At 34.2% G+C, this 15,554-nt stretch overlaps 1 protein-coding gene and 1 pseudogene across 1 annotated transcript; one reads left to right on the top strand and one right to left on the bottom strand.

The window, feature by feature from the left end:
• The first annotated feature begins 4,440 nt into the window (after positions 1–4,440).
• Positions 4,441–11,959, top strand: LOC114737306 (protein LOW PSII ACCUMULATION 3, chloroplastic-like). Its single transcript, XM_028925220.1, has 13 exons — positions 4,441–4,592; positions 6,814–7,236; positions 8,390–8,420; positions 9,113–9,205; positions 9,314–9,376; positions 9,665–9,776; positions 10,064–10,149; positions 10,281–10,339; positions 10,430–10,532; positions 10,615–10,675; positions 10,793–10,875; positions 10,949–11,029; positions 11,618–11,959. The coding sequence occupies exons 1-13, from the start codon at positions 4,441–4,443 to the stop codon at positions 11,675–11,677; spliced, it is 1,407 nt and encodes a 468-aa protein (XP_028781053.1). The 3' UTR covers positions 11,678–11,959.
• A 460-nt stretch (positions 11,960–12,419) lies between these two features.
• On the bottom strand, positions 12,420–15,329 carry LOC114737305 (putative cyclic nucleotide-gated ion channel 7; annotated as a pseudogene).
• Between the last annotated feature and the right edge of the window lie 225 nt (positions 15,330–15,554).

Below are 15,554 nucleotides of genomic sequence, written 5' to 3'. Positions count from 1 at the left end.
TAGAAGTAAGGAAATAACATTGTTTATTTCGTAATTATTAAACTGCATAGAAATGATTGATCAAAGGAACAATCCTTATATCAAGTTGCTTATATCCATTATGTTAAGTTTTCCAATCACACATAATCATGTATTCTATTTTTAAAATATTAACATTTAATAACATTTAATTATAAATTCACATAAAATAGAAAGGACATATAGTCACATGTGATTGGAGAACTTGACATAATAGATATAAGGAACTTGACCTAGGTTTTTTTAAAACAAAAATAAGTTTTTATCCTGAATTTTTTTTAATTTACATATTTTAAATTAAAAATTAATATGTCAACATTGAAATGCTGAGTTGTCATTTTCAAACTGTTTGGTCAGCATTTTTCGTTAGTAAAGTTAAACTAAAAATGCAAAATTTAAAAAACTAAACTGAAACTTGATATAAATTTAATAGACTAAAAGTGTAATTTAACTTATAATTTTTTAACTTAATTTTTTTATGTAGAATCATAATTATAAATTATAAATGGAAAATATAAGTCTTCTATCAAAAACATTATAAGCCCTTGCTTTTCTTAATTATTTAACTTTTATATCACGATAAAATAAAATTTGGATCATTTCATTTGAGGCCTTCAGCCTTCTTAGTTGATACATTTGAGCAAAATTGTAATTTAATGGGGTTAAGCAAGGAGTTGAAGTTTTTTTAACAAGATCCAAATTTCATTAAAATAAAGTGAGACTAAATTTTAAAGGATTAAATGTTATTTTTATCCTATAAGTATTTGTGAAGTAGTGGATCATTAAAAAAAAAAAAAGTGAAGTAGTCCACATTTCAAAAGTTTTCTTAGATCAATGTCGCCCAAAAATTATTAAATAAATAGCAATGTCCCTTTATTTCACTTCTAGTAACTTCTAGCTTTTCATTTACAAATAGTTGGGTATAAACATTTCAGAATTTCAGTTTTAAATTTATACGTAGATTTATTTATTTATTAAATACGTTTAATTATATATCATGTATACGATTAAACAGGTTTTCTAGTATTTATAAATATTTTTTCAATAATATATTTACTCTTTTATTTTTATTACTTTAATATTTTTCTTCAAATTATAAATTATATGTAAATTTTAATTCTCAAACATAAGCCATACAAGCCTCAATTTTGCAAAAACATAAATTATATTATACATCATCAATATCTCGCCTACTGCTCATCACTTAAATTTTCAAAAATAAAATTTTAATTTAAAATAAAATTTGGAAATTCCATGATAGTTTAGGGGTGTTTAAACGGAATCAAAATTATTATTTTAAAAATAATTTTATATTATATAAAATAAATATGTGAAGGAATTTATATCGATTTGCAGAAAAGTACTTTTAAAAAATATTTTTTATAATACCCAAATATCTTTTTATTTTAAGATTGCATTGCCCAGGATCTACTTGCAAACTGTCATTTGTTCCGAGAGGTTAGTACTTGAGAGAAACAGATCCAACATCATAAAAAAATGTACTTCACCTTAGAAGCGGATGGTTCTGCCCTGCCAAATAAAGATATTAGATATGGTGGTTTTTATTTAAAGACTTTTTAAGATAGATGGGAGCATTTTCTAGCCATTGCTGAACTTCCAAGAATTCTAAATGGTTTATCCATTTATTGGTCTAAAGATTTGAAAAATATAACCTTTGACACCAATCTAGAGATATCATTGATGATGCTAAATTAATTGTTCACAGAAATTGGGTTGAACGTTTTTTCATATGTTTTGTTGATTGGTTTCTAGCTTTGTTGTTGTCGTGCGTGTGTGTATGTATATACATATAAGAAACCAAACAATCATTTTATATATGTAAACATTTTACCCACAAAATCATTTTTAAAATCGTCGTTTTTACATCCTACTTTTCGTTTCTGAGTATGAAGCATGCCTTTAGATTTAAAACAAGTGTCATTTTGTTGGTTATATTTCTACTTCATCTTTTTTTATCAATTCTTGAATACATCTGTAAACTTTTTATTGGAACGCGATATGAATACAAGTAAGAACGGTAAAAACATTTGAGATAGACCATCAGTAGGGAAGTAACCTATAAATTTAAAAAAATTTGAAAATCTAATACTAATTTAAGAAATAAAAGTTAGACTAATATCATTTGTAAGTCTTTCCTTACAAAAATTGATAAAATGATTAATAAATACTACCTCTAATCCTTAATATAAGACTGTATTTGACTTTTATGTTGGTCCTAAATATAAGACCCCGATTCATTTTGTTTCTCATATTTATTCAATTTTTTTCTAAGATAATCCTTTTAATAATTATAGTTTTAGTGAATACACTTGATTAGTAAGGATATTTTAAGAAAGATAACACATATTTATTACAAATAACTAACTTAACTTCTTTCCTTAATTTCCTCAAATTAATCAACTAGCTCTTATAATTAAGACTGGAGGGAGTATTCATTATTCTCGTGTGATATTTTATTTAACATTCCACCATTTACTCTGGGTTCACATGAGGAGAATCTAAGCTGTTGGCAAAACAAAACATGAAGAAAATTCAAAGCTATTGGCGGAAAATTCATGTTCTTATATTGATAATAAGTGTTTTTCCCCCACAAATGTGTTAATTCTGGGGAAAAAATTACTTTCAAAGTCCCATACAAGGAGTATGAGGAGAATAGTAATAAAAGACCTTAAAAATTCTAAAATCCCAAATCAAGATTTATAATAAGTTTTGACAACATATTAAATTATAAATAACAACATATTTTTGTAAAATATCTAATTTGAAATTTTGTAATTTTTAGGATCTTTTTTTATCATTCTCTTAAAAATCTAAAGATAAAAAAGAATTAAAATAAAAATCTATCAACGGAATATTGATAAAAAAATATATCCCATCATATTAATCTGGATGTTAGAGTGCTTATAAAGATTTCAAATTGACGTAATGAACATTTGCTTAAATAATCTGTTGTGGTATTTTTGATGCATTTTTACACCTAAGTAAGTTGTGGTGTTAGGTACGTAATACTACCTCTGATTTTAATTATAAAATTTTACTTATAAACTACAAACAAGGTTTTATAATTAAGATCAGAAGTAGTACTTCATATGTAGATGTGCAAATCTCATCACATACATAAATAATTCTCAAATTTGGCGTAAGTAAATATGTTTTCATACTATTAATGTTAATCAGAGTGTGTGTATTAGAAAATGGGTTGAGATAATGTTTTTGCACAATAATAGCATTAATGATAAGGGACGAACGCTTATTACTGCTTTGAGTTGGGAAATTTGGAAGGCTAGATATGATTTTGTTTTCCAAGGGATCCAAGTAGATCCCATGAAAGTGATTTCTTCAGCTACTTGTCTGGCAAACGAAATTTGGGCTGTCAAAGCTACTGAGATTGGTTAGATTCAATGTAGAACTAACAATCATGTTGTAAGGGAATTATTTTGGAGAGCCCCTACAGCTGGAACAGTTTACATCAATGCTGATGGAGCTTTTAAGAAGAATCCTATTTGTGCAGGGATTGGGATTGTGTGCAGAGATCATAAAGGCATGGTACTTGGAAGCATTTGCAAGACAGTGAAAGCTTCTTCACCTTTTCATTCAGAATGCATCGTCCTCAAGGAAGCAATTCTATTTGTCGCTCAATTCTGTTATTTCTGGTGTATTTAGAGACTGATTGTGAGGAGCTATTTTTAGCTGTCAAAGGCAAGACTATATGGATATGATTGAATGGCAGTGTGTGCAAATCTTCAATAAAATCCTTTGCTTGTTGGACAGTAGCCTCACGTCAAACCTCCCCTTGTTGCAAGAAAGGGGAATTGCACTGCAGATTATATTGCATTTTGTGCAAAAAATAGGGTAAGTTCCAATGGAGTGCTGATTTTAGCATCACCTCATTTCCAACAGATTTTGAGATCTCATGTTGCTGGCTTAGATTGTGACTGTAGTCTTGATCCAGGGATAAGTGCTGGTGAGCAAGTGGGCATTGGATAATGTATTTTTGTACTGTTTCTTTTTGCTAGCCTTTGTGTGTTGGTGATTTCATTAATAAAATGCATTCTTTTGTTTTTAAAAAATATGTTTTCATACTCAATTATATCAAAATATTCTTAATTTATTTTTTACAACATCTTTAATCCACTTTCAGTTCAACGTGTCGAAGCTTTGAACTACCACAATCCCTCATGCTAGTAGTGTGCCTTTGGAAACATATTGCGGAAATTACTACCGTAGTTTTCAAAAATATATATATATTTCTTCTGATATTTAATATAAAAGTTAGTTAAAAATTTAAGGAAAATGACAGTAAAATACCATGTGAATTTCAAAAGACAAATAAGGCACCTGAATAAGCAAAATGATAAATAAGGCATTGGGTACCAATCTGGAATTTTGATTTTTGACCTAATGACTGAATTGCCCTTATTATGTTTGAAAACTGAGGAGATGGAGAAAGGGAGAAATCACCTCCTCTTGGCGAAAGCAATCCCCCCATTTGGCGAAACCGAATCCCCCTACTTGAAGAAACCAATCCTCACACTCGGCAAAACTAAATCCAAGTTCCTCCAATCACCGAAAAAGGTTTTATGAAATTACATTGTCGCCGTTGCAGGAGTAAAGTGCTGTCGGTGAAATTGGTAACCGTCGCAAGAGTAGAGTGCAATCATTTGAATATATGTAATGTATCTGCTGTCATATGACTACTGGTTTTTGGTAAATACTGGTACGTGAATGGTACATTCCATTACACATGTAGTTAGTATGAAAGTTAATGGTTCAATGTTTACTTTGATGTACTTCAAATGCAATCATTTGAATATATGTAATGTATCTGCTGTTATATGGCTGCTGGTTTTTGACAAATATTGTTTCGTGAATGGTGCATTACATTACACAAAGTAGTAATTTTCACTATGAAAGTTGTAAATATCACTATGTATTTTGTAAAATTCAGCGTGAAATTGTATTGTTTTTTATAGAGAATTTACCCCGCCCCTCACAAAAGGTTGCAAAGCCCATTGAAGAAGTAGTAAATATCATTGTGAAAGTTGTTATTCCCAATATGTATTTTGTAAAATTCAGTGTAGAATTGTTTTGTTTTTGACAGAAACGTTGCCCAGCCCCTCACAAAAAGTTGCAAAATCCATTGAAAAAGTAATAAATCTCACTGTGAAAGTTGTTATTCCCATTATGTATTTTGTAAAATTCAGCGTGAAATTGTTTTGTTTTTTATAGAAAAGTTACCCATCCCTTCACAAAAAGTTGCAAAACTCATTGAAAAAGTAGTACATCTCACTGTGAAAGTTGTTATTCCCATTATGTGTTTTGTAAAATTTAGCGTGGAATTGTTTTGTTTTTGACAGAAACATTGGCTAGCCCCTCACAAAAGGCTACAAATCCCATTGAAAATGTAGTAACACTCACTGTGAAAGTTGTAAATCTCACTATGTCTTTTGTCAAATTCAGCATGGAATTATATTTTTGTAGAAAAAAGTTGCCCTGCCCCTCAAAACAGGTTGTCAAACCCCTTGAAGAAGTGGTCAAATTCACTTCGCGAGTTATAAATCTCGTTATACGTGTAGTAACATTCTGGGCAAATGATTTAACAATACTTGAAAATCAGGCAGCTTTACATTTCCTGAAAATAGTTTACAAATCCCCTTACATACAAATCTCCTTGCAAATCGGAGAACCTTTTTCGGTGACTAGAGGAGCTTGGATTTAGTTTCGTTGAGTGGGGGGATTCAGTTTCGTTGAGTGGAGGGATTGGTTTCGTCGAGTGGGATTCGGTTTCACTGAGGGGAGGGATTAGTTTCACCGAGTAGGTGGATTGGTTTCGCCAAGTGGGGGCAGTTTCTCTTTCGCCGAGTGGGGGGATTGCTTTCGCTGGGAGGAAACGGTTTCTACCTTTCTCTATCTCCTCAGTTTTCAAACATAATAAGGGTAATTCGGTCTTTAGATCAAAAATCAAAATTCCAGATTGGTACCTGATACCTTCTTTGTCATTTTGCTTATTCAGGTGCCTTATTTGTCTTTTTGAAATTCACATGGTATTTTATTGTCATTTTCCCAAAATTTAATTAGGTCCTACATATAATATCCCCATTCACTTTGCTTATGATATTTATTCATTTTGCTCATAAATAATCTACATGCTAGTGGTACATATTAAGGAGTTTCCATCAAGAAATATTTTCAATGGACATTATTAGTAGAAACATTTTAAGAAAAATAATATCTATTTATTATAAATAATTAACTTAAATAATTTTTTTAATTTTTACAAATTAATTATATAATTCATATGTTAAAGATCAGAGACCAAATATAATACTTCTCCTATCCTAAATATAAAACCCATTATATAGTATAATTTACATTACAAAATAGGTATTACATTTAGGATAGGGAATAATTACTAAAAATATCTTAATAATAAGTGAGTAGTATCAATTTTGTTGTGATATTCTACGCATAAAGTTGTGATTGACTTCTCATGGAATATCTGGTAATTACAATGTTTTTTTTTCCATCACATTGTATAATTTTGCCAATATTTTCCAACAGGATGCTATGCATGAGTGAAACGCTCTATAATTATGTAACCCTCTATGAATATTTTTTTTTCACATAAAAAAATTAGATGAACTAAATCATGAGACTTACCAGTAACAAGGCATGCATCTACGCTCAAATCTTTCATCAATGAGATCCTTGTTAATGGGATTGATGATTATTTGTGAATTGTGCATTTCTTCGTGGGACTTTTTGAAAATTTAGATTTTGTGTGACAATTCAAAATAATGTTCCCTTAATTCTCTCCCCCTTATCCTTCTTCCTTGTGGCGCCACCGCACGACGCGGATGGCACTTCTCTCCTCCATGGCCTTCGCTTCACCTTCGAAGTTCACACTTCTTCGCTCTTTTCATTCTCATCCTCCTCTTCTTTCTTCTTCTTCTTCTTCCATCTCTTCACTTTTCTTCGCTCTGCTTTTTCTGTTCCTCAACGTTTCCACAAATTTCCGCTCAATACGGCAATCCGATGTGCTGAAAGAGATGTGGCCTCAACTAAGCCGGGTTTTGATCCCAAGGCTGGTGTCGCTGTTTATAAACCCAAATCCTATGAAGTTCTCGTCACTGATGCTGCGAATTCCCTCGCTTATGCTCTTGAAGACGGAAAATCTCGTCTTGAGATTGATTTCCCGTAAAGTCCTCACTCTCTGATGTTTCCGCTTTCGGTTTGCATGAGTTCAAACTAGGTGTACAGTAACTTCATATTTCTAAAACATGAAAATGAGACATTTTATCCCACTTAGTAGCTGGTAGCGTAACTCACTTGTGGAAGAGTCAATTGCTGGATTATCCCTTCTTCTGTGTTTAACTTCGAACTTCTATGTGACAAAAGAAAACTTTGAAGTTTTATGTTTGCATTTTCTTAACTTAAAAAGTGTCAATTCGATACTCGATTTTGAGTAATTCTGGATTCTGCATCTTGCACTGCCCTGTTAATGCTCTCACTTGATTGGTAGTGGGTGTTTTACTATGTTCTATTAAGTTCGCCATTCGACCGATGGGAAAAGGGCATTGGATGTTAGGTGGGCTGTTGCAAGATTTATGGCGTACTCAACTCTCACTGAATTGATAAACTCTTTTCAACCCCCCGGGGGGGGGGGGGAGAAAAGAAAAATTGATAAACTCTTGCGTTCTTGTTCATTGACCTAGTATGTTCGACCAGTCACTGGTAGAATTTTGACTGGCTAGGAAATTTGGTGAACGGGTTAACTTTAAGCAGTACGGTTAAACACTTTTGCATACGCAAAATTAACTGCCATTATATCGTTGAAAAGTGAAATGTAATTCCGAGTTCTTAGTGAATATATGAGTAGCCAAAATGGGTGAATCTTGTATGTTCGCATATCATCACATCTTGCATAAACGTTTCTTCTTGCATTATCTTTTGTTGTGCTTGCATGATTTTTGTGCTCCATTTGACCACTCACTGGTAGGTATCAATATCTGCATTCTTTCTCTTTAGCCGTGTAAGTCATATTATGCCTATCTAGTTGTGCGATATATGATGAAATACTCTGATTCAAATAATCAAATAATTAATCATGTATATAATGCTCATACCGGTCATGACTCCTTGGGAACCATGCACTTATAATGTTCATACTGTTACGTGTTAATGCACTCTCAATGCATAGTTTATTTCGGTGGGTTCTAGACGTGATTGTAATTTTTTAGTGGGAAGAATATATGTAAATGGCGTACCTTAGGTTTTGACATTATTGGTTGTAGCTTTTATACGCTATCATTTCTATACCTGATTTTGCTCCCGGCGCTTATGTCTTCAGGCCTCTGCCCAGCAACATTTCGTCTTATAAGGTACCATTCTTTTCTCTCAATAATCATTATTGATTAAGTTAATAACTCTTGTCAGGTCATGAACTGTCAATCTTTGTATTCTTTTCCATCTTTGAATCTAGTAGGAGTTGCAGTTGTACAGATTTGGTGTATTGTAATAAGTGGGTCAAATTTGACCAGTTGACATTCTTAGAATACTGTAAAATATGTTAGTGTTCCTATTGATGTAGGACTCATCTGTGGATGTTATCCAATTTATAATTTATAATTTGTCCATAACGATCAATTAAAAGTTGGATCCAATATGACTGTATCCATTAGATTCATTAAAACTAATGGGCGACATTTAATGGATGATTGAGTGGATTCATGAATCATGGCTATAAGTGCATGCTATACTTGTCTGGCGGCTGATACTATTCTTGATGCTTAAACTTGTGGTATATGACAACTTTCATGTTATTGTGGATCTATATACTTCTCCTTATCTACGGTTGTTTCTTTTTCATCTTTTGTTTTAATATCATTGTGATTCCTTGTATCAATTGTTTTGACATTTTTCCTCTGTTTTTTTTATATCTAATTATCTATAAATTTTCATGGCTAGATGTTGATTTTATGCTTCAAGACATTGTTCTCATTTCTAGACCTTTGTAGTCATGTTTGCCTGATTACACTGCACATAATTTTCTCAAATTCCTAAATATTTCAAGGGGTCTTCAGATGAATACAATGATGCAAACATTCAACTTGCCTTGGCTGTTGTGAGAAAGCTCCAGGAAAAGAGGGAGACCAGAGCTTGCATAGTAAGAAGACACATTTTTTTCCTTCAGTTTCCCACGCAAGAAGTACATGTTTATAAATACTGATTCTTATTTGGACAAGATACAATTACATTTCTGTTCTAATTGTAGGTATTCCCTGATAAACCAGAAAAAAGAAGGGCCTCTGAGTTGTTCAAAGCAGCTTTGGATTCAGTAAAAAAAATCACGTTCACCATTCTTCTTTTTCTTCTTGTTTTTTTTTTCAATGTCATTAAGATGGGAAAAACTGATTGGAGTCCAATTCAATGTAACATTATATTCGTTTGTATTGGCCCAACTACATGTCATCTTCGGAAAATTTTTTCCAACGTATCCTTCCAACTCAACAATGACAACTAACAATTGATTGGCGGTCGTTTACACAAAAAGTATCTCAACAAAAAGTGTCTCCCTCATATTAAAGTCTTTCTTTTTTAAAGATTCATTTTTGTTATGCTTCAGATTGATGGCATTACCATAGGTTCCCTAGATGACGTGCCTGGTGGACCTATCACTTCGTTTTTCAGATCTGTTAGAGACACCCTTGATTTTGACTTTGAAGATGAGAATGAAGGCAAGTATTGGGGGGAAAGTATTTATGTGACTATTGTAGGGTGTCACTTGTGGAATTAAGATGTGAATGTACAAATGAAGGAATGGAAATGAGGGGATATATCTAGACTTGTTCTGTTTTAAGATACCTTGTTAAAATTTTCCTCTGCATTGCCAGCCTACCATTTTACTCCTACCAAGTACCAAGTGTACCCTTAAGTTTTATGTTGTTGAGATCGAGTGTAGGTTTGTATCACCTGATCATGATCAAAAGAATTAGTTTGACACTTATGTTTCTTACAAATACAGGTCGTTGGAAGTCTAGTGAGCCTCCTACGCTATACATATTTATTAATTGCAGCACGCGAGATCTTGCTTACATAGAGCAGTATGTGGTATGGCAACTTTGAGAGCAAAACATTTGTACAGTCCTCAATGAATTTAATTATCTATTACATCCGTGGCAGGCTGCTTTAGTATGATGCGTATCATCAACCATTAGTCTGTAACTTGTTGGATTGTGCAGGAAAAATTTGCTATTTCAGCACCAACACTTCTATTTAATCTTGAACTAGAAACCCTACGGTATGTTTTCTTGTCATTTTTTCAGTTTTGATCTGTCTGGATCCTTAAAATACATTTATCACTGACAGACTATTGCAATTGACTTTACAGTGCTGACTTAGGCCTTCTGGGCTTTCCACCTAAAGATTTGCACTACCGATTTCTTTGTCAATTTACTCCAGTGTTCTATATTCGAATCAGAGAATATTCAAAGGTACCTCTTTGGTTAATCTTCTCTAGATATTGATTCTGCATGCAACTGTGAGCTTTGCTTGTTTACTTATTCTATTCTTCAGACAGTTGCTGTGGCTCCTTATATTGTCAATTACAGTGGAGCACTGTTTCGTCAGTATCCTGGTAGGCAAAATATTTTTTTAATCAAGTGTTGACCTGGATCATATTGTTTGTTATTGCTCCTTTTTCTTTGGACATTGACAAAAACACCATTGGACCTCAACTTTATGATATGTTAAGGTCCTTGGCAGGTGATGCTTAAGCAAGCAGATGGGTCTTATGCTTGCGTAGCTGAGAGTGCAACCCGCTTCACCCTTGGTGAAGTAAGCTCATAGACTTTACCTTATTTTCTTTATAATTTTATATGCTTTCATGCTAATCTATTGTCTGATCTAGGCCAAAGATGAATTGTTGAGGGTCCTAGGACTTAAAGAGGAAGAGGGCAGCTCTCTAGAATTTCTTCGAAAAGGCTACAAGGTCTACCCCTGATAAAGAATCTGTCGTTTAGAATTTTATGTATGCCTGTAGCTAGATTTCTCTGTCATTTGTTTATTTCAACGCAGGATTTCCTCTCTGGGTAAAATTTGCACTTTCTATGGCCCTACCTGGGCATTCTTCTTATAACTAGAATGTGGCCCTAAATTAGCTGCTTGTGTGAAATGATGATTTCAAGTGTGCTAGCGCTTGATCCACCCTGCCTTGTGTTTGCAGTAAGATACAGTAGCTATCGTTCATATTGCCTTCAGAGTTGAGTGCCGGCTTAGTATTATAAATAATTTTTTTTTTTCCCCAGAACAAAGCTCTTCCGTTCTTAACACAATGTTACTTTATGCACTATAATATACTGTCATTCTTTTGGCCAAAAAAAAAAAAATACTGTTATTCTTCATACATGATAGAGCATTAAAGCTAAGAACTATGTGCACTTCTCCCTTGGTTTAATTGTATATGATGCTGTTCTCGCTTCTGTTGGCATGTGCGTTGAGTGGATTGGGTTGAGATACCCTATCTTGTTCATGTCTGAATAAGTTGCATATCTGGTTCCTTTATTGTGTGATTCTGCAGTCAAGCACATGGTGGGAAGAAGATGTTGAGCTAGAAGCATCTTCTGCATGGCGGGGTTGAGCATCATAGTCCTGAAGCAGGTTCAAGATCTTACTGGATCCGCTCAACCTTATTTTGAATGATTATGTATTCTCCAAAAGCACAACCTTTTCTTATCTTGTATATTCTTTGATGTAATATTTCATATGCCTCTTTTGTTGTTTGAAACTTCTGCCACCAGCAATTGTGCCCAAGAAAACCCGGAACCAATTTGCTGGAAATCCGGTCAACATATGTAATATACAACCCAATTTATATGAAAAGTCAACCCCAATGCAATGCTATATGCGCATTTTTATCTTATGCACTCCTAATAGTTATTTGCTTACTAATTGGACACATTTTCTCCACACACATTTATGGATGAGCTGTACTATTTATGACTTATAAATAGTATGATTAGTTATATAACATACATCTACATGACTCACATTATAAGCATTTTTTATACAAACAGGTTATAAGCATACGTAAAATTGAAAAGGTATATAAGAAACTGCTTTTTATTTTATTTTTTTGTGTTAGTTCATTTTTTTAGAGTATCAAAATGAACATGACATGTACAACCCGCAAGAGGAGCATACTATGAACAATTAAACAGCTTCCAAGCGTCAGAGTAACCAGAACCTCCTACAGAAACGAAAGTGGTGGAGGTTTATCAATACTCCAAGCCCCGCATGCCACAAAAAACTAAGTTACACTTCTACTATACAAGTTAAAACTCTCATCTCTCTGCATTTGAACAGGGTAAGACAGGCAGACGACACAGAAATTACTTTCTTTCAGCTGCTGAACGAGTAATGAATCAATGTCTATGATCATAAACACTGAAGTCAGGTTCTGGAGGCTTTTGGAGAGAACGAAGCTTACGACCACGAAGGGCTTTAGCAGCAAAGCGAGAAGCATAAATGGTTGAACCAAATCCAGCCCTGGATGAACTTTCAGTTCTTGAAATCAAAGCTTTTCCATCGTCATCTGAGCCATAGTCTTCATCCTCATCCTCCATCTCCTCCTCCTCCTCCTCTATTAGTTGTGACTCCATCATCTTCCTTTTCATATACCGTCGCCATGCAGCCTGGATGAAAGTTGCTGCCCATGTTCTCCATTGCTGTGAGTAGAAACGGAAGGTCTGTTGAACTTGTCTGCTATGGAGGCGCCTGAACTGTGAAGCCACAAACTTTAACATCTCTGCTTCCAAAGCAAATGCCTCTACTTCATTGATAGCTTTCACTGTTCTTGTAGATGATGGCAAGTTTGCTGCAGATTTAGGGTCTAATGCCCATGTCAGAAGCTCTTCTCCACAGAAATCACCTTCTTTGAGAAGACCTCTGTTGAAAAATCCACTTCTTCCACCATCTGTGGTCACACTCTCTAAACGACCACGTATGATGAAGAACATCTCAACTACTGGATCTCCTTCCCTAACAATGTATGTTCCCTCTGTGTATAAACTTGGTTTTAAACGCTCACAAATTGCATCCAGTAAGCGTTCGTCCATATTAGCGAAGAGAGGAACCTGCATATGATTAGACATACACAGAAAGCTGATGAGGAAAAGGAATACATTTCAGAAACAGAAGTTCAGAACTGTGATGGTTATTTGGGATTGTTTGGGTTAATGTTTGTAAATGTGACTTTTATTCTAACTGACTTTTGTAATTAACTGAAATTGAGGTAAAAATGTAATTTATGTTTAGATATGTTTTCTTTGCATGATATATTAAAAAGTTAGTTTTAAAACGTTCAAATTTGAAAGAGCCATAAGCCAAAAGCCAAGAAAAGTTGCTCTAACTTCAGAATGACTTTTAGGCAAAAAGTTGATCCAAACCACATTTTTTGCTCCAACTGACTTTTAAGGCCACAAAAATCAGTCTGGGATCCCAAACAAGCACGAACCTTCCCAATATTAAGGTATACATGAGTATACTTACCCTTCTAACCAAGTTCAAACAAAGATGGCGTTTGATATCCCTCCTTAGATCTTTTGGAAGATTCTGCACCAAGTTCTCTTCGTCGACTCCTCGAGTTTCCATCCATTTGTATTGATCATAGCGTCTCACTCTTTCCCTTAGCTCTTGAGGAAGCACACGGTGATGCATCCACTGCTCAGAATCACGCCTTTTGATCCTCATTTCCTCAAGACGAACAGTGATTGATTGAAGGTAGTTCTGTTCATTTGCATCATAACCCAAATCTTAGAACTCTTCATGCAACTTTTGAGCCAAATCGTCTCATTTTTACATATTGCCCTTTTATAAGGGAACTAAAACTGTGAAGCTAAGCTTTTGCTTACCTGCACTTTTCCAATCAGAAGAGCCATAAGGACAAGCCCCAAAATACATATAAATATGGAAAACAAAGCCTCCCCGATGTAAGTACTCGTGTCAAGCCCCTGCCCAAGTGTGCTGGGGAAAACAAAACGAAACGTTCTTAGGCTTTTAAATATTAGCTGTAGAATTCTCTAACAACTTAGTAAACATAACTACATTTATTGGACAAATCATGCAGGGTTGTGGGCATGTCATCTCAAAGTGTTCATTATATACTGAATTTCCATATCTCAAACACTGAAAACAGGGTTTATTGTATAATGAAATTTCATATAAGCCATGTTCCCGGTTTTTCCCTACTCACCATGATTATGCTTTTTGAAGAATAAAGCATGGAACATCTTAAATAGACAAGCTTCTGTCAAGTTTAAGCATGTTTTGGACTAGTCAGTAAAAAGTTAGCAGCATACACCACTGGATATTTTCTGGAAGCAAAATGAATGGAAATGAAAATAAGAGAAGAAGAACATATATGAACATACACATACATACAACATATATATATACCTGACGTTTTGAAGGCCCCACCAGAACATAGAAAGAATTTACTCCACATATCACTGGAGGCAGTAATACCCTTCTCTATTACACACGAGTGTAGATTCCATAATCAAATGGTGGGTCCTCACCCCACCCCCAGCTCCACAATTCCTGTCAAGAATATCCCCATTCACATTTTTCCAGGCTTCATATCCAGGATGGCGCCTATTTGAACTCTCACAGTATAAGAAATGTGGAATACATCCTTGAGTAACAGCAGCAGCACAAGCCTTCTGCCAACACGTGTCATTTCGTTCGATAGCTAGTAAGTACCACACAGACCCTACTATCTGTCACATCACACAAACACAACACAATACAATCACAACACTTTCCTTTTTGATTGCTCATGTGTATCCTCCTATTGGAGGGAGCCTTTTTTTAGACATGTTTAGGTATTAAATATGGGCACCTCCTTCAATGGAATTTGAACCTTAGTTTGCTAGAGGAACTAGCCTTGCCATTAAACTCAGCATCCGTTGGTAAGTCACAACACTTTCTTTCATAACTCCATTTTTCAGACAACTCATATTGAAACATAATGAGATGTGTGAATTCATGAAAGATGGACTTACATGGCTAACAAGCATGTACCAAACCAAATAGTAGGTGGCACCCACGAGTGCATTATCAGAGAAGACAGCAGCTGTCTTTTTAACTTCAGTAGCTAAAGGGATAAAGCGTGCAAATCTCGGAATATATTGGAGGATGACCACTCTCAATAGCGTCGTTTTTGTGGCTAACACCTCTAAACTTTTTGCTTTTTGAAGATAGTTGGCCACCACAATCTGCACTGAAAACATCTATACATAACACCACTTCTTGGAGACAATTTCCATACCATACTAGAATACTTAATTTCAGTAGCCAAAGACAAGGGTGTGACTGTGGCTAAAACAATCCTTCAATTCTATTCAAAATATGATAATTTATCATCTCTATCCTTAGCAGAATCATAAGCGAACTACAGCTCATCTTTTTGTGGCAAAAGTCCTGGACTCTCCTTCCCCAGATCAGCAGCTTTTAGC

The sequence above is a fragment of the Neltuma alba genome, unplaced genomic scaffold, assembly GCF_004799145.2.
Source record: "Neltuma alba isolate B1F8T4 unplaced genomic scaffold, ASM479914v2 tig00013425_pilon, whole genome shotgun sequence".
NCBI lineage: Eukaryota > Viridiplantae > Streptophyta > Magnoliopsida > Fabales > Fabaceae > Neltuma > Neltuma alba.
Note: the sequence above shows the minus strand (reverse complement) of the source record. Positions and strands in the feature narration are given on the sequence as shown.

Excerpts from the sequence above, each read along its gene's own strand:
- LOC114737306 (XM_028925220.1), top strand. The coding sequence starts at position 4,441 with ATGACTGAATTGCCCTTATTATGTTTGAAAACTGAGGAGATGGAGAAA. Across the intron at positions 7,237-8,389 it reads CGTCTTGAGATTGATTTCCC|GCCTCTGCCCAGCAACATTT; the intron begins GTAAAGTCCTCA and ends TTATGTCTTCAG. Across the intron at positions 10,876-10,948 it reads CCCGCTTCACCCTTGGTGAA|GCCAAAGATGAATTGTTGAG; the intron begins GTAAGCTCATAG and ends TGTCTGATCTAG.